Source organism: Aythya marila, assembly GCF_965140915.1.
Source record: "Aythya marila genome assembly, chromosome: 25".
Lineage (NCBI taxonomy): Eukaryota > Metazoa > Chordata > Aves > Anseriformes > Anatidae > Aythya > Aythya marila.
Window position 1 is genome coordinate 2547108 of NC_139066.1, and position 19480 is coordinate 2566587.

The window sequence follows — 19480 nt, forward strand, 5'->3', positions numbered from 1 at the left end:
ATGGCAAATTGGATATTGTCAGATTCCAGTGGATGTGATCAACAAAATAACAGCTATGTCTCCACCAGCTAGCAAAAAGGAAACAGCTTTCTTAGGATTTTTTGGCCTAAGAAAAGCTTTCTTAGACATTGTGGGTTTTTGGAGAACGCAAATTCCAAACTACAGTCTGATTGTATGTTGTCTCTATCAAGTGACCCGGAAGAAGAACAATTTCAAATTGGGCCCTGACCAATGACAAGTCTTAGAACAAATTAATCAGGATATTCATCATGCTGTAGCCATTGGGCCAGTCCAGGAAGGAAAAATCTAAAAAACATGCTCTACACTGCAGCTGGGGAAGAATGGCCCCACCTGCAACATCTTTCAGAAAGTACCAAGGGAGACCCCAAGTCATCCCCTAGAGTTTTGGAGTCAGGAATATACAGGCCAGCACGTGGATAGGCTGCTTGAGGGGTAGGCCTGATCATGGACACTTGGAAAGGCCACCTGGTTACTCAACACTAGGGTATCTGCCAACCAAACTGTCTTTGCACACTCAAAACTCTTATGCAGTGTAGAAGGAGATAATATCCCTGTATAAAAAAACTTACTGGGGAAGACAGTCTGGGTTATTCCTGCCTCAGGTAAAGGCAAACGCATTTGTGGGATTGCTTTTGCTCAAGTACCTGGTTGCTCTTGATGGTAATGCATAAGCATGGGGAAGCCCCATATTTTGCTCAAAGGGATTTAATTTCGGTTGAGAAAAACCAATGATTTGAATTGTATTATGTTAATTGCTATATAATACAATATGTCATCGCTACTATGGTTGCTATATGCCACATCAGCAGTATTACAGTAAGAGTCACCCAGATTATACCTTTAATATCTTTACTGATGATTTGGAAGAGGGAATTGAGTGCACCCCCAAGTAAGTTTGCAGACAACACCAAGCTGGGGGGAAATGTCAATCTGCTGGAGGGCGGGAAGGCCCTGAGAGGGACCTGAACAGGTTGGATCAATGGGCAGAGGCCAATGGGATGAGGCTCAACAAGTCTAAGTGGCGGGTCCTGCACTTTGGCCACAAGAACCTCATGCAACACTACAAGCTTGGGGCAAAGTGGCTCAAAAGATGTGCAGAGGAAAAGGATCTGAGGGTGCTGATTGATGCTTGCTTGACCATGAGCCAGCAGTGTGCCCAGGTGGCCAAGAAGGCCACTGGCATCCTGACTTGTATCAGGAATCGTGTAGCCAGCAGGACCAGGGACGTGATCTGTATTCTGCTCTGGTGAGGCCACGCCTTGAGTAGTATTCAGTTTTGAGCTCCTCGCTACAAGAAGGACATGAAGACCATGGAGCATTTCCAGAGAAGGGCTACAAAAGTAGGAGAGGAGAGCAACTACTGGTCTATAGTTCCCCAGCTCTTCCTTTATACCCTTTTTAAAAATGAGAGTGATATTTCCCTTTTTCCAGTCACCAGGAACTTTGGCCTGAGTGCCTTGATTCTTCAAATATGATGGAGACAGGCTTGATGACTACATCAGCCAATTCCCTCAGGAAAATTCCCAGCCCCTGCCTAGGGGTTCGGGGACTCAAGAGATATGGGAAGCCTGACCATTAGTAAAGACACTGAGGCACAGAAATTGTTAAGTATCTCTGCCTTCTCCACATCTGTCATTACCAGATCTCTGTCTTCATTTGTCAGAGGTGGTACACTTCCCTTAGTCTTTCTTCTGTGGCCAATGTACCTGTAGAACCTCTTCATATTATTCTTTGCATCCCTCACTAAGTTTAGCTCTTGGTAATTGGAGATTCCTCTCTGAGAGGCACTGAGGGACCCATTGCCACCCACACAATCTCTCAAGAGGTTTGCTGCCTACCTTGAACACACATTCACGACATCACAGAGAGGCTACTGAGCTTGGTCAAGCCAGAGGACTATCACTCGTTCCTGCTCTTAAATAATCACATACCTTAGGGCTTTTATTAAGACCCCTGGGCATCTCAGTTAGCACTCTGGAAGAATGGCTGCTTTCTATAATTGTGTAACCTCCACACTTGGAACAAGAAACCACCTGCAGCCCCAGTTGTCTCTTAAAGAGACAAAGAAAGTAACATACAGAGGATGCAAAGAAACAAAATCTTCTTCATCCTCTGGCATACACCTTTCATCCTTTATCAGCAGGAGGTGAGTGAAGCATCTAAGGTCATAGGCAATCTGTTTGCATTCTGTCGTGCTAGTGCTGACAAGCAGACAGGGAAAAAAACCACTGAAAATGGGCATGGAATTTAACAGAACCGAACCTGTGGTGCATGCACAGCAGTGCTAAACATAGGAGTGTGGGGGAGAGGAAGAGAAAGAAGACTTCAAGCAGAGATGATGGACTACCAACAGAGATCCTGAAAGTGAGATATGTATTGAAGCTTTTATGCATTTTAGCTTTTGTAGGATTTTAAAGCTGGGATTGCTTCAGAAATAAAGTCACAGCTCGGAGAGAAGCTAAGAGTTTGGTAGCTGGAGAGCTGTTGGTACCTGGGAAGCACTTGGGAAAACAGTAGATAAGAGATGGAAGAATTAGGGGTGTTCAGGTCTTAGCTGTCTTACATAAAATTGATGTCAGTGAGAATTACCCCAAATCAATGAACTATCACAACCAATAAGGAAGAGAAGAATTACAGGCAATACTGTTCTCCTCCCAGTATGGGGTTTGAGATGTTGACTGCTAACCTTGCCTGAGGAGGAAGGACATTCTGCCTTGAACGGTGGATGACAAGAAAGGTGAGAACTGTAGTTTCACAGACATTTAGGTTCAAGAATGCCAGTCAGAACCAGGGAATAAATTCAGAGATTATATATAATTTTGATCTGTCCAAAGAAAAAAAATGCAAGTCTGAGGTAGACATGTAGAGCGGAATTCAAACAGCTGGACATGGTATTCAGTGCTGTCAGATCTGTTAGATCTGAAACTGTAGAGCAGAGCACATAAAATGGCACAAGAGGATGTAGCTTCAGTTGCTTCTATACCAGTTAGGGATGAGAAACCTAGGTGGTAGAGATGTGAAGTCATGAAAGTCAAGTGCAACCACAGAAGTATCTATAGGCAAGCAGAGGTGAGTGTTACTGCATTGGATGGGTGTGTAGGGTCAGATAAAGGACAGCAGTGTGGAGCAATAGATTCCTGCAGGAATCTTCCTGACACGTGATGGGATGGGAAGGGTTGTTAGGTTAGTTCCAGAGCCGACCAAATCAATGAGAGGAAATTTAAAGTGAGGCAAAGAGACACTTAGCTCCAGATGCCTGTTGGCATGGATTTGCAGGTAGCTGAGAAATTAAATAGTGGACAATTATGGACCTATTTATACACACAACTAGCACAATGAGCCTTTCAACTGTCCATGTAGTAAAGGAGGAAATAAAGAAAACACAAAATGTCAACAATGTGTTTGTTGTTGTTGTTGTTGTTGTTGTTGTTGTTGTTGTTGTTGTTTTGGTTTGTTTATTTCAAGGCATGATGAGAAATTTTGATATTTGACAGAAACATCAAAAAGTGTCTTAAAGGGTGTTTTCCTCTCTTTTTTCCTTCCTTATGTTCCTTTATTTCATTATTTTATTTTAATTAATGCGGTAACAGGCAGACATAGTCATGCATACAAACATACCATCTTTGCAGCAAAATGAAAGAAAGCTATTAGAGAAGAAAGGGAGACAAAATTTCATGTAACTTTCTTCTGACTCAGAAGAAACAGAACTGGAATTGGGAGGAATGACAGAACTTATTTTACAAGTCTTTCTATTTAACTAAAGTTGACTGTTTTTGTTTTCTTTCCTATGTTTTTTTTGTTTGTTTGTTTGTTTGTAATGTCTGTCTTTGTGAGAGAGGAGTTAAAATCCACAATTTCATTCAAAATGTATGGAAATTTAAATGACTTGATCCATTCCATGGAAAAGCTCAATATGTTTTCAAAATCTCCCTTCAAGTCAATTCTTGGTGGATTAATTTCAGAGAGAGATTTAGATAATTGAATTTTCTTCATGGTTCCAATGGTCTGATGATTTCTTTGGAAAATTAGACACTGCTGAGGGATTTCTTTGAGGAAAGATGGAAGTCAGTATGTGATCTCGGCTCCCTTGAAAGACAATTGAGGAAAATATATTCTTTTAAAAAGTGCGTGAATTGAAAAAATTTATGATGGAATTCTTTATTCCTTGGGCTGGTTGTACAGATATCATTGACTGTAAAGCGATTTTAAATTGTTCAGTTGTAATACACTTCAGATATGAGTGATCTATACTTAGCTTTCTTTCATAATCCGTGGATGTGATTGTTAGGTTTACTGAGTTATTGGAGTGCAATTCATCTAGACTTGTTTGACTGTCTACATTAGAATGAATTGTATAGTACCCTGGAAGGGCCTACTTTTGTCGTTTGGAAAGGATGTATACAGGAGTAGTTCAGATAGACAGTTACACTGTAAACCACAAAAAATAGCTTACTATAGGAGACTGGACTGATACTTTATGACTTACACTTAATCCTGGTGCCCGTTCATGGGGTGTAGAGAAAATGTGGAACACCTGATGACGTGTGGATGTTTTCAGTTTATATTTCCAGTACAATGCCCAGGTTAATGGGAATCTAAATTACTAGCTTTCAAGTATTTCACCATAAGAAGTGCCTTAAAACTAGGCAATGGTCAAAGCATGTGCTTATTAGGCAGTCTAAGTATACCTGAAGTTAATTAAATATTCTAGTATATTTACACTGGTATTTGTTCATTTTTCTTTGATTACTGTTTTTCAGGGTTTTACAGAGTCCAAATGGAGTATGAGAACAACACAGTAGTTAAAGAGTTTGTTCTGTTAGGATTTTCTCAAACCCACAAAGTCCAGATGCTTCTCTTCTTCTTCTTCCTGCTGTTCTATATGATAATTCTCCCAGGCAACGTCCTTATCATTCTCACAATTCAAGGAGAGTCCCAACTGGGAACACCCATGTATTTTTTCCTGGCCAATTTGGCATTCTTGGACATCTGTTACTGTTGTGTGACCCCACCTAAAATGTTGGCTGACTTTTTCTCACACCGTAAGACAATCTGCTACAGTGCTTGCATGGCCCAGCTTTTCTTCCTCCACTTCCTGGGAGCAGCTGAAGCTTTCCTGCTCATGGCCATGGCCTATGACCGTTATGTAGCCATTTGCAAACCTTTTCACTACACCAGGCTTGTGAACAGGGCAGTATGCTATGTCCTGGTTGGAGCTTCATGGGCAGGGGGCTTCATCCATGGCATCACTCTATTTGCTCTTACCATTGCTCTCCCCTTCTGTGGCCCCAACATCCTGGACAACTTCTTCTGTGATGTCCATCAGCTGGTTAAATTGGCCTGTGCTGATACTCACGTAGTGGAACTTTTGATGTTTCTCAACAATGGAGTTGTCATTGTCATGTGCTTTGCACTTCTGCTCATCTCCTACACTGTCCTGCTGCTGAAGCTCCGGACACAGCCCTCCAAGGCAAAGAGCAAAATTGCCTCCACCTGTGTTTCCCACATCATTGTGGTTTTTGTCATGTGTGGCCCAGCTATGTATATCTATGTCTTACCCTTCCGAGCTGTCCCAATGGAAAAGGTTGTTGCTCTTTTCCATACAGTCATCTTCCCCCTGACTAATCCCATAATCTATACCCTGTGTAACAAGGAGATCAGAAGCTCAGTGTGGAAGCTGGTCAGCAAATACATTCTTACGTGTGGAAAAATAAAACAAACGAACAAACAAACAAGTATTTTAAAGTAAATTGAACTGTTGTTGTTTTGTTTCTTAATAAAGTTCTCTAAGGAGCAATTCCATGACGTACATTATGTAAGAGCATAATGTATAATCAGTAATCTTTAAGAAATTTTCTTCCATGAAAAAAAGCCATGGGGTGATACTAATTACAGTATGTAATCATTTAGAAAAGAACCAAACAGTGTAAAGGAATCATATGAGTAGTGCTATGAAGTTACTGTTAAAAATATTTCTTTTCTTTCTTTCCTTCTTTCCTTCTTTCTTTCTTTCTTTCTTTCTTTCTTTCTTTCTTTCTTTCTTTCTTTCTTTCTTTCTTTCTTTCTTTCTTTCTTTCTTTCTTTCTTTCTTTCTTTCTTTCTTTTTCTTTCTCTCTCTCTCTCTCTCTCTCCCTCTTTCTTTCTCTCTTTCTCTCTTTCTCTTTCTCTCTTTCTCTCTTTCTCTCTTTCTCTCTTTCTCTCTTTCTCTCTTTCTCTCATTTTTTTTTTTTATTTTTGATAAATAATCTGGTAGGTGTTGAGACTTTCTAGAATTATTAATGAACTTGGGGTTCTGATGCAGAGAGTCAAAATGGTTGCAAGCATGTTAATTCAAGATTTCAGTTTATAGTTGAACTTTGAACTTTGAACGTTGATGCTGCCTCCCTGGAGGCATGACTGCCTCCCCTCTTCCATCACTGCCTTTGAATGAGTTGATTGCTTCCCCACAAAGGGACAATGTGTATACTGCTGGATCATCTAGTTTGTAGGCAAGCTTTTGCTTCTCATCCAACATAGCTAGTCATAGTTCACCACTGCACCACACTGGGGCAGTCCAAGGCGGGACAACTCTTCCTAGGCAGCAGTAACAGAGACATCACACACCCAGCCTCCCCTCTTCTCAAGCCTTCCCAACAACCAAGCAGGATGAGCTCCCAAGACATCCAGCCAGTTACTTCCTGACCTTTGTAAAACACTGCCTGTCGCACAAGCATGAATGGAGAACATTTTGCTCCTTGGAGCTGCAGCAGTACCCACCCCAACTGACCACAACCAGTACAGCACCTAGGAGATGCAGGGTACATCAGTGGGAAACAGTTTCCCCACTGCAAATTCCCTGCATGCCATGCCAGGTAGGCTAGCTCCTCAGCCTTGACATGGTTTCCCTTCTGTAATCACTCTTATTTCGTACCCAGCTGATGTGATTCTTGCCCCCTTGTTGAGAGACATGGGTCACCTCATGACCATGGCTCTGAAGCAAATGGGTCAGGGCTCTGCCCACAAATCCAGTCCCACCACCTGTGAAAAAGACAGGATATTACAGACCAGAAGCAGCTTGCAAAGCTACCGCAGGAGTTCCTGTTACCATGGCCATCCTCCTAGGGTACACCACTGGGCCCTGATCACCCTCTCCCCAGCCCTCCCACTGCAGGCCTCCACCACTCCCTATACCCTGGCTCCACGCACTGCATCCTACCCCTCAGGGTGCCTGGATCCCAACTGCTACCCACATTATGCTGAATCACACAGGACATTGAGATGCTCGAGCGTGTCCAGAAAAAGCCATTGAAGCTGGTGAGGGGTCTGGAGGGCAAGTCTTATGAGGAGCGGCTGAGGGAGCTGGGCTTGTTCAGCCTGGAGAAGAGGAGGCTCAGGGGCAACCTTATTGCTCTCTATAGGTACATTAAAGGAGGCTGTAGCAAGGTGGGGATTGGTCTATTCTCCCACGGGCCTGGTGACAGGACAAGGGGGAATGGGCTAAAGTTGCACCAGGGGAGGTTTAGGTTGGGTAGCAGGAAAAAATTATTTACCGAAAGGGTTGTTAGGCACTGGAATGGGCTGCCCAGGGAAGTGGTTGAGTCACCATCCCTGGAGGTCTTTAAAAGATGTTTAGATGTAGAGTTTAGTGATATGGTTTAGTGGAGGAATTGTTAATGCTAGGTCAGAGGTTGGACTCAATGATCTTGAGGTCTTTTCCAACCTAGAAATTCTGTGATTATGTTATTCTTTGATACCAAATAACAGAGAGTTTCAGGAGTGCATGTAGCAGAGTTTTAAAATCCACATGGTAAGATTTTTAGTTATCATCTGAACTAGGAAATGGTCATTGTGCAACCATTGTCTTTCCTGTAGCTGTTCAACTAGACTAACATTTGTGACGATGGGTGTACATGATGATGGGGAAAAACACCATGCAAGTAGAAAGTCTTCACATCTAATGTTGTTTCCCCTGCCTGTCCAGATGGAGGTGGCTTAGTCTTTAGTCTTCTTGGCTGGGACACTTTCTAATTATTTTTTCCCCAGGGATGTACTTTTTGAGATGCCATTCTGCAGCCAGGATGCTCTGAACTTTCTCTAGCTATTAGGCAATTGTGAGGACTTGCCATTACTCGGACTTCCCGACAGGAACAAGGAGCTCCTGACCTGAGCTTCACGACAATTGTCTCTTGTCTCCTGCATATACTCATCCTCACTTTTGTGCCTTCAATGAACATCATTGCTTCTGTAACAGACGTGGCTTCAGGAAGGCAAAACTCCCTCAGCCCCTGTACCTGTCAGCTCACTCCCATTTCCATCGCCCATGATAGCTGCATCTTCATGAAAATTAAGCTGACCCAGAGCAGAGGAGCACCACAGCGAAGCAGTCTCTTACAGCACTGCTTCTTATCTCCTTTTCAGTCATTTTGGCATTGACAACAAACAGACTCCAGCTATGCAGATGTGGCTGGTTGGAACAGAGGGAAAATGGCTGCTGAGAGAAGGGTTTAATGCAGAGGTGAACCTTATGCAGAAAAGAGATTAGTTCAGAGAGCAGACATTTCTTTACCAGTCCAACCTGAAATTACCATGTTACAGCCTATTCATCCTCCTTTCTCCCAAGAATCCCCCTTTCCTTGTCATGAATTCCTTTGATAAGAAGACTGCCTGTTTCCTTATTTCAAGTGTCCCAACACAAAGCCCATCAAAGAACTGAAGAAATGATAGAAGTGAGCAGGAAGACCAGCAGCAGATACCTCCAGCACCTATGCAGTCTGTGCCACCTCACAACCAAAGACACAAGCTATGATACCGCTCCTGCCCTATCAACTCCTCAGCCACAAGTGACTTCACAAGCACCAGCTCAAGCCATGCGCATATGTTTTGGTTTAGGTATCAGTTTGACTTATTATTTTTATTATTTCTAGAATGCTCTGTAGTTGTTAAAGAATGTATCTCCTTGTAGCCTAGCTTCCATGGTCATCACCCCTTGTTGTGACAGGAAAGTAATAACAAAGTTTGTTGAGGTTGTATTTCTGCTGATCTGAATACTTAAACTCCAGAAGTCTGGTGGCCCAAGTACAAATAAAATTGTAGTTGTAACTGGAGGTAAGTGCTGATATTTGTCATCTGTAATAAGAATCATAGAATCATTAGGGCTGGAAAAGACCCCCAAGATCATCGGGTCCAAACATCCCCCTACCACCAATATCACCCACTAAGCCATGCCCCTAAGCACCACGCCCAACCTTCCTTTAAACACCGACGGGGATGATGACTCCACCATCTCCCTGGGCAACCTGTTACAGTACCTGACTAGTCCTTCTGACAAGAATTGTCTCCTCATTTCCAACCTAAACCTCCCTTGGTGCAACTTGAGGCCATTCCCTGTACTCCTATCATTAGCTAACTGAGAGAAGAGGCTGACCCTCAGCTCCACAACATTTTCCTTCAGGTAATTGTAGAGAGCAATAAGCTCTCCCCTGGGATCCTCTTCTCCAGACTAAACAACCCCAGTTCCCTCAGCCACACACTCTGGACTTTTGGTCCAGACCCTTCACCAGCTGCATAGCCCTTCTCTGGACACACTCCAGGGCCTCAATGTCCTTCTTGTAGTGAGGGGCCCAAACCTGAATACAGTACTCGAGGTGTGGTCTCACCGCAGCAGAGTACAGGGCGACGATCACTTCCCTGGTCCTGCTGGCTGCGGTGATTCGTGACACAAGCCAGGATGCCAGGATGCGTGGGCACAATGGCAGCTCAAGTTCAGGTGAGCATTGACCAACACACTCAGATCCTTTTCCTCTGCACAGCTTTCCAGCCATTCTGCTCCGGGCCTGTAGCATTGCATGGGGTTGTTGTGTCCAAAGTGCAGTACCTAGCACTTAGACTTGTTGAACCTCATCCCATTGGCCTCTGCCCATCAATCCACCCTGCCCAGGTCCCTCTGCAGGGCCTTCCTACCCTCTGGAAGAATGACACATCTCCCCCAACTTGGTGTCATCTGCAAACTTACTGAGGATGCACTCATTTCCCTTGTCCAAACGATGAATTAAGATAGTAAAGAGGAGGGGTTCCAATGATGACCCCTGGGGAACACCACTGGTGAACGGTCACCAGATGGATTTCACTCCATTCTCCACCACTCTCTGGGCCTGATCACTTTTTAACCCAGCAAAGAGTGTACCTGTCCAAGCCATGGAAGGAGATGAGGTTGGTGAGGCAGGACTTGCCTTTCATGAATACATGCTGACTCGGCCTGATCCCCTGGTTGTCGCACATATGCCGTGGGATTGCATTCAAGATGACGTGTTTCACCACCCTTCCTGGCAGTGAGGTCAGGGTGACATACCTGTAGTTTTAAGGTCCTCCTTAAGAACCTTCTTCTACATGGGCATAGCATTAGCAAGTCTCAGTCATCTGGGACCTCTCCAGATGACCATGTCTGCTGATAGATGATGGAAAGTGTCCCAGCAATCACATCCGCCAACTCCCTCAAGCACCCTCAGATGGATCCCATCTGGCGCCATGGACTTGTGACAGTCCAGGTGGAGCAGCAGGTCTCTAACTGCTTAAAAAGACAGAGATGTCCTCTGAAAAGTCCAGTGGAGGTCCACAAAAATGATACAAGGCCTGGAGCATCTTCCCTATGAGGAAAGACTGAGAGACCTGGGTCTGTTTAGCCTGGAGAAAAGACTGAGAGGGGTCTTAATAATTTACAAATATCTTAAGTGTGGGAGGCAGAGGGATTTGGGCAATGTCTTTTCAGTGGTTTTGAGGACAGGACAAGGGGCAATGGCCACAAAATGGATCACGGGATGGTCTGCACGATGATGCAAAATAACTTCTTCACAGTGAGGGTGATGGAGCACTGCAACAGGCTGCCCGGGGAGGTTGTGGAGTCTCCTTCTTGGAGATATTCAAGTCCCATCTGGACACCTACCTGGGCAGCCTGCTCTAGGGAACCTGCTTTGGCAGGCGGGTTGGACCCAATGATCTCTTGAGGTCCCTTCCAACTCCTACAATTCTGTGATTCTGTGTGATTCTGTAACTGTTTCCAACTGTACTGTGTGTGGGGGTTCTTCTACTCCTCATCCCAGACTTCCAGGTCAGGAGGCTTAATACCCTGAGGATAATTGGTCTGACTACAGAAGTCCTTTTATGTTTGTGAACAGTAGGTCTAGCTGGGAAACCTCTCTGTTAGGCTCACTAGCCACCTGAGTCAGGAAGCTATCTTCCACGCACTCCAGGAATCTTCCAGACTGCTTCCTCTGGGCTGTATTGTATTTCCAGCATATGTCTGTGGAGTTAAATTCCCCCATGAAAAGTCATTGCACAACATCCACCAGCTGCTTATAGAACACCTCATCTGTCTCTTCATCCTTGTTTGGCTCTTGTTGGTCTACAACAGACCCCCAGTAGGCTGTCTGCCCTGTTGGCCATCCCCTTATCCTTATCCATAGAAGTAATAAACAAAGAAAAAGAAGAGATATCAAAGTCAGGAAAGATAACCAAATTCACTGGCTAAGAAATGTAAAGACAGTAAACAAGCTTTACAGGAGAAATTACTGATGTTACCAGTCCAAAAGGATTCAGTTCTTGTTAGGGCAAACATAAATCTACCTTCTCACCTAGCTGTATTTAAAGAACCAAACAGGAAGAATATCTCAAAAAAACAAATAAACAAACAAAAAAGCACCATCCCCACCTCCACCACCAAAACCAGAACAACAACAACAACAAAAACAAACAAACAAAAAAACAACAACCCTCAAACATACAAACAACACACAGTGTTAACTTGTCTATATGTTACATCACAGTGGTTGTTACACATTGTTATGATCTCTTTATCAGCGAGTGCAGACAAAAAACATGGGGGAGTGGCTTTAAAGCAAAAGAGGGTAGGTTTAGATTAGATATAAGGAAGAAATTCTTCTGCCCTACACTGGGCAGCTGGGAGCAAATTTGGTTGTTAGCCAAGGCTAACACCAGAACCGAGTGGAAAGAACACACAGGCAAGACCAAGTGCAGGTACTGGTGGACTCGATGACCCTGCCTGTGTTGGAATGTCTGGGCTTCTGATAGAAAAAGGTACTATGTAACATTTATAAAGCATAAACCATTTGAATTCAGAGTCTTTAATTCATTTGCACAATGCTGATGCATCTGGGCAACAATTCAGTCACTTGGAGGGTCTACTCCAGCTCTCATGGGTGCCTCCGGGAGCTAGAAAATGCCTTTGACATGCTCTCCTTCAACGCTCGTTTGACTTGATTGTTCCTGAGTGAGTAGATGTATGGGTTAAGCATCTGAGTCACCACGGAGAAGAAGAAAGAAAGAACTTTGTCAGAGTCCTGCCCACCCCGTTGCGCTGTGCGGTTATACCTGTAAATAGACGTGCTGTAAAATACAGTCACCACCACAAGGTGAGCTGAGCAAGTGGAAAATGTTTTCTTCCTTCCTGAGGAAGATGGCATATGTAGGATGGTGATAATAATGCAACCATATGAAATGACAGTTATTGTTAAGGTACCTGGCACAATGATAATTGATAGGATAAACAGCAGTCCTTCAATGAACCACGTGTCTGTGCAGGACAGCTGCAACAACTGTGAAGTATCACAGTAAAAGTGGTTCAGGACATTGGGACCACAGAAAGGCAACTGGACAATCATAATGATGGGAGGAGACATCAGGAGAAAACTCACTGCCCAGCAAGCCAGGACCAGTTGGAAGCAAAATCTGTTGTTCATAATAGTCGTGTAGTGCAAGGGGCGGCAGATGGCAACATACCGATCAAAGGACATTGCCGCCACGTGGAAAAAAGTGCAGGTACCCAAGCAAAAGAAAAGCAGCATCTGAAGAAAACAGCCAGGCAGGGAAATTATTTTCCTCTCTGTCAGAAGGCTGTAGAGGGTGCTAGGAATGAATGTGGTGGTGAATGTGATTTCCAAAATGGCAAAATTCCTGAGGAAGAAGTACATTGGAGTCTGAAGAAAATGGTCCACAAGAGTGATGCTGATGACAGTAACGTTTCCAAACAGGATCAGGAAGTAGGCAATCACCAGAATCAGAAAGAGGATGATCTCCAAATGGCGGCTGTTGGTCAGCCCCAAGAGGACAAATTCCACTACTGTTGTGTGGTTCATTGAATCTTCATTGCTAGCGGAACAAGAAAAGACCCGTTTTGAGAACTAGTGGAAAACAACAGGACACAAGTCAATATGGTTTTATTAACATATAAGGGAGATACCAGTAAGTAACCCCCTGGGAGAGACTGGAGCAACTGCAGTAACTACATTTAAACAATCTTTTTCAGGTAGATAGGGTCCCAAGCACCATTTGCAATGCCTAGTCCTCATTCCAGTTCGGGCAACACATATGGGTCCCCTCTCAGGACAGCTGAGAGGGCTACATGTGCGGGAACTGTTTTCGACCTTGGGACCATGAATGTCTGAATGGTAATGACAGTGTTTATTCCCCATCAACAATAGACAGAGACTGAAGCAGATTAGACACAGTAGTGATGGAAAAAGTAGTATTGCAGAAAATGAACTTGCTGCAGTTATAAGGAGCTAAAACGACAAAGAGAGAGGGAAAGAGACTTTACAAAGAAAAGGCTGGATAGATGGGAGCAGTGCTCCAAAGACAGGTTTGTAGAGCTGGTTACCACTGAGCAAAGGGAAAATGTACCAAGGAATGGATGGATACTACACTAAGCAAAAGTAAAAGAGGGAGAAGGGGGAAAGTATAAGAAGAAATTCTGTTTACTTTTCATTTAACCTCAGCACTATAGCTCCAATGGATCAACTCTGATGCTGATGGTTTCTTCTTTGTGGCACCTGTCTCCAAGTATCCTGCCACAGTACACCATCCTGCCCTAAACTCAGACAGGTACTTTGTCCAATGCAATGTGTCTAATGCACTACTGTACTGTATTACTGTAGTAGTCACTACTGTGGTTGCCATTACTCTGTGGAAGCGAAGGGGAGGCTCAAAACCTTGGATGATGCCCCTCAACTCAACCACGCTGTTTTCTTGCAGGCTTACCAGATACTATCTATGGCATTTCAGCTGCACTCTCCCTCCCTTCTCTCCCAGATACCAAGCCTCAGCCCTAAAAAGAGATGTGGAGCTAGTTTTGCACTCAGATCTCCCAGATTTTATCTTGTGTCTTTGAATCTGGTTTCACACTCATTTCAGACTCACTTCAGCTATTTCTGAATGATTAAAAGGAGTACCAACATGAGTTTCCAGGGAAGGCAAGCACATCTTAGACAACACATAGCCCATACCAAACTTGCCATCTGGTTTTCTCTTTTCAAGTGCAACTTACAAAATATTCAAGAAAAGGGTAAATCTGAGTGAGAACACTATGACTATCCTGATCACACTACTCCCATCAGTTCTTTCTCCTTTGGTGCACTTGGTGTCAGCAAAACATGGGCGTTTATTAGCTACATCTCATGGCTGTTTCTCCAAACAAACAAAAAACAACAAACCACACACACACACAAAAAACAAAACAAAGCAAAACAAAAACCACACATGCAAATAGAACACCCCCTTCCCCCACATTATCACATAAAGTATAGGACATCCTTTTTTAATACCACAGATGGACAGACATTATCTGGAAGCTGAGCTTGGTCCTTTAAAACCAGAGACTCCCTCGGTAACATATTAAAGCTTTTACTTGAGTTTTAAAAATGAGCCAGTCATTTTTCCAAGCCCTTATCCAGTTCTTCTTTCCCTATCTCCAAAACAATCACGCCCAGTCTCTAAGAAGTGCTCCAAAGAGTTACCAATATATCCACAGCAAGCCAAGATGCTTCAAAAAGAAGTCTAATTCTGATGTTTCTCCTCTATGTAGTCTGACTTCCAGCAAATAAATTTCCTCTTCTCAGCTCCTTCTTATAATGCTGTCAGTATTTTACACTGTTGTACTTCCTCACTGCGTCAAACCTCAGGGACCAATTTGGTATCAAAATCTGCCAAATACCTTCTGGGAAAACACTTCTGAGAGTTTAAAGAGCAGCAAGAACATAGTCGTACCGTAGAGAAAATGAGGTTGGAAAGCACCCCTGGAGGTCCAGTCTCCTGCTAAAAGCAAGCTAACTTCCAAGATGGACAAGGTTGGTCATGACTTTATCTACATAAGCTTGGATGTCTTCAAGTATGGGGATCCCCCAGCTTCTCTGGGCACTGCCCGTGCTTCATCATTTTCATTGTGAGGTGTAATTTCCTTCTGTCCAGTGGAGGTTTCCTTGTTTCAGCCGTGACTCTTGTTCTTTCACTGTGCACTGTGCACAGGCATACGTAATCTTGGAGGCTGCGGTGAAGAGAGAGAGATGGCTTACCCATTACTGCAACAGGCAAAACAGACCTGATTTGGGGAAGATTACTCTTATTTATTGTCAATTAAAAATAGAGTTGGCTGGCAAGAAACAAAGACAGAACTAGAACATCACTTGTAGAATCCTGCGCCCCTCTTCTTTGCAGGTTCTGCTTCACTCCTTCAGTCCTGACTCGTCCCTGCCAAGTGACGGAGGAGGGGTGGGAATGGGGATTGCGGTCAGTCCATAACAGCTCCCTGTCTGCCTCTTCTTCCTCACACTTTTCATCTGCTCCAGTGTGAGGTACCTCCCACAGGATGCAGTTCTTCATGAACTGCTCCATGAGGTACAGGGGGGCGACCTGCCCCATCCCTGGATATGTTGATGGTCGTGCTGGATGGGGCCTTGGCCAACCTGATCTTGTGGGTGGCATCCTTGCCCATAGCAGGGGGTTGGAGTTAGGTGATCCTTATGGTCCCTTCCAACCCAAGCCATTCTAGGATTCTAGGATTCTAGGATCATGATCCTCTCCATGGGCTGCGGGGGAATCACTGCTACATCACCTAGAGCACCTCCTCTCCCCTCTTCTTCACCGACCTGGGTGTCTGAAGAGTTGTTTTGCTCACATTTTTTCTCACTTCTCTCACACATGTGCTGCACAGCAGTTTTTACTCTTTCTTAAATATTTTGTCACAGAGGTGCCAACAACATTGCTTATGGGCTTACCTATGCTTAGCAGTTGGTTTGTTTTGGAGCCAGATGGAAATGTCTGTGTCCCCAACAGGGACAGCCTTGTTCTCTTCTCACACAGGCCACCCTTGCACCTTCACATCACTGACAAAACCTTGGCACATAAACTCACAACGCTCAGTACACCCCCTTTTAGAAAATATATATATTATATATAAATAATGCAACTGAAGCATCAGACTTTCTAGGTGGATGAATGAATAGGTGGAATCAAGGTGGTATGGTATAGAGGAAGGCAAGAGATGGAGTCTCTCTTTAATCATCATTAATGCGTATAGTAAGAATAGTGGATAATGTCTTTATTTTTATTCCTTGGAACAAAAGGAAGAGTTGGACAGAACAACTTAACGATTTCAGCTAACTGTACACAGTAGACCTGCCTATGAACATGATAGAGAATAGTTCCCAAATGACCCCAATAAAACAAGAATGGGATTAGTTGTCTTGTGCTCCCCAGGTGAACACATTAAAATTGAAGTAGTAGATTTAACAGGCCTTCTCATAGCACTGCATATTAAAAAAATACTGAAGTAAGGAGGGATCTGGAATTCTGTCAACATCTGAATTAAATAAAAATTTGTGTAGGATTTCCATTACCTGCATTGTGCTTCATTTGACCTTAGCTTTTCAGTTTACATATATACCATTCGTTGGGAATTTATGTGGTTTATTTTCAAATCAGGAGGCAGACATATCTTAGCATTGTGAACTTTAGTTTCAGGCAATGACACTTTTGCATGCTGCAGTGCTGGGTACCATAATGCCTAAATGCATTTTTACAAGGTTCCTTTTAGGTCAGAGTCCCAGTAGTGTTTCTCTCTCAAACTTGGAGAGATGTCAGTAGGAAGCAGCATAGGCCTTACACTTTTATGCAGTAAGGATACTACAGGCCGTTTCCTCCTTTAGCTGTAAAAGATAATTATTCGTTGTGGCTGAAAGTAGTTGTCATTAAGCACTTCGCCACACAAGTCATGCAGAAGGACCATGGCACCTTCTGGACAGTGAAGAAGGACAGTGAAGCACCAAAAGGTTGGTTGTGGTTTAACCCAGCTAGAAGCTAAGCACCACAAAGCACCACGCCCCATGGGATGGGAGAGAGAATTAAAAAAAAATAAATTAAAATGAATGCTTGTGTGTTGAGTTGTGTGTTTTGTGAGATAGTTTATTAGGACAGAAAAGAAAGGAAAATAATAGTGATAATAGCACTACTACTACGAATGTCTACAAAACATCGTTCTGCAACAATTAAACTGTCAGCGTGTTATCAACATTATTCTCATCCTAAGTACAAAACACAGCACCTTACCAGCCACTAGGAGGAAAATTAACTCTATCCTAGCCAAATACCCATGAAAACAACAATAAATCAAAAGCAGAAATATCCTTGGGAAAGAGTGATAAGGAGTACACCTAAAAGTCTCTTCAGGAAGAAAAACATATCAAATGTCTTTGGATCAATAACAGGATCAATCCATGGATTTCTTCCTACCTTCCTTTTAAAAAATGTGTAGATTACATCAGGAGTCTGTCTATTGAGGAAAAAATGTCCCCTTGAAAGCTTATTCCAGGAATTTCTCCACATACGGTTGATGGAAGGGCTGAGGAAAATTATTATCAGTGTCATCTGAGCAGCAGTAACTTTCCTCAATTCCAGGGAGCAGCTTTGGTTGTGTCATACTCTAACAGGTATAGAATAACTTTGTTAAGGCCTTCATATATGGTGATATTGAATGATAATGATTAAAAACTAACCATTGTCTCTCTGTTTTATTAATGAACATGAACCAAGTTATGCTTTGTTTTAAAGTTTAAAACAGGCCTAATTTATCTGTCATCTAAACACTCCAATGACAGTGGTCAATAATTCCTTAGTGTGTGGACATATACATATTGATTTATTTATTTTCAACACAAGCTGACTGATGCATACATGGACTGATCTCTGCTCCAAAATATATCATGTTGTAGATGAAATGCTGTGTCTCTTGTGAACAGAAGTTTAGCTTGGTTTACATGATGGTGGGGCTGAGTGCAGACTGATATGTCATCATTCAGTTAAGGAGGAATGTGGAGAATGATCAGCCATTCAAATTGACAGTGTAGTGCAACAGGTTGCAAGTGACCACTAACAATTAAAATACATCAATTGAAGTTGTATGAAGGCAGCTGAAGGATGTCCATGAAGATCATATACTCACAGAATATCCTGAATTGGAAGGGACCCAAAAGAATCTTTGAGTCCACCTCCTGGCTCCACACAGGACCACACAAAAATGAAATCATAATTCTGACAACATTGTCCAAACACTTCTTGAACTCTGGCAGGCTTGGTGTCACTATCACTTCCTTGGGGAGCCTGCTTCTTTGCCCGACCACCCTCTTAGTGAAGAACCTTTTCCTAATACCCAATCTGAACTTCCCCTCTCACAGCTCAATGCTATTCCCTTGGGTCCTGTCACTGTCCCCAGAGAGCAGAGATATCTCCTGCCCCTCCGCTCCCCTCATGAGGAAGCTGCAGCTGCAGGCCTCCCCATGAGGCCTCCCTTCAGGCTCCTCTAGGCTGAACAAACAGAGTGACCTCAGCCACTTCTCATATGTCTTCCCCTCTAGACTGTATAACATATTTGTTGCCCTCCTTTGGACACTCTCTGATAACTCTATGTAGTGGGTTTATGTGGCAAGGCTTTGGTAGCAAGGGGCTGCGGGGGTGGCTTCTGTGAGAAGAATCCAAAAGTTGCCCTATGAGGGTCCCACCCCTGGTCAGAGTTGAGCCAATAAGCAATGTTGTTTGCACCTCTGTGAAAGCATATTTAAGAAACAAAACAAAACAAAACAAAACTGCTGCACAACAGCAGCTGGGAGAGTGAGGAGTAAGAAACAGCCCTGCTGGCACCAAGGTCAATGAAGAAGGAGGGGGTAGGAGGTGCTCCAAGAGCCAGAGCAGAAGTTCCCCTGCAGCCTGTGGAAAGGACTATGGTAAAGCAGGTTGAAGCCCATGGTGTGCCATGGTGGATCACATTTCCATGCTGCACCCCATGGAGGACCCCATGGTGGAGCAGGTGGATCTGACCTGAAGGAGGCTGTAGCCCATGGAGAGCCCCCACTGGAGCAGATTCTAAGGCCGGACCTGTAGCCCATGGAGAGGAGCCCACACAGGAGCAGGTGACCTAGCAGAAGCAGCTGCTCATGGGGGACCCAGGCTGGAGCAGTCTGCTACTGATGGATGGACCCTGTGGTACAGACCCATATCTGAAGCAGTTCTTGAAGAGTTGCTGCCTGTGGGCAGCCACCGCAGGATCAGTTTTGAAAGGACTGCATCCCATGGGAGGGACCCCATGTAGAGCAGGGGCAGAGAGTGACCATGAATGAGCAGCAGAGACCAGGTGCTATAGTCA

At 43.8% G+C, this 19480-nt stretch overlaps 3 protein-coding genes across 3 annotated transcripts in view; 2 read left to right on the forward strand and 1 right to left on the reverse strand.

Moving 5' to 3' along the window:
- The window catches only part of PLA2G4C (phospholipase A2 group IVC), a gene marked incomplete at its 5' end in the record, with an annotated part of 99174 nt that overhangs the window by 56567 nt on the left and 23127 nt on the right, over positions 1-19480 (forward strand). The gene's annotated exons all lie outside the window — the stretch shown is intronic.
- LOC309887337 (olfactory receptor 4N2-like) lies at positions 3592-7309 on the forward strand (the record flags this gene model as incomplete). The annotated part of the gene is made up of 2 exons (XM_082778962.1): positions 3592-5701; positions 7172-7309. Exons 1-2 carry the CDS (start codon positions 4799-4801, stop codon positions 7307-7309), a joined length of 1041 nt encoding a protein of 346 aa, XP_082635088.1. The 5' UTR covers positions 3592-4798.
- On the reverse strand, positions 12207-13157 carry LOC309887338 (olfactory receptor 6E1-like; the record flags this gene model as incomplete). The annotated part of the gene is made up of 1 exon (XM_082778963.1): positions 12207-13157. The coding sequence occupies exon 1, from the start codon at positions 13146-13148 to the stop codon at positions 12207-12209; it is 942 nt and encodes a 313-aa protein (XP_082635089.1). The 5' UTR covers positions 13149-13157.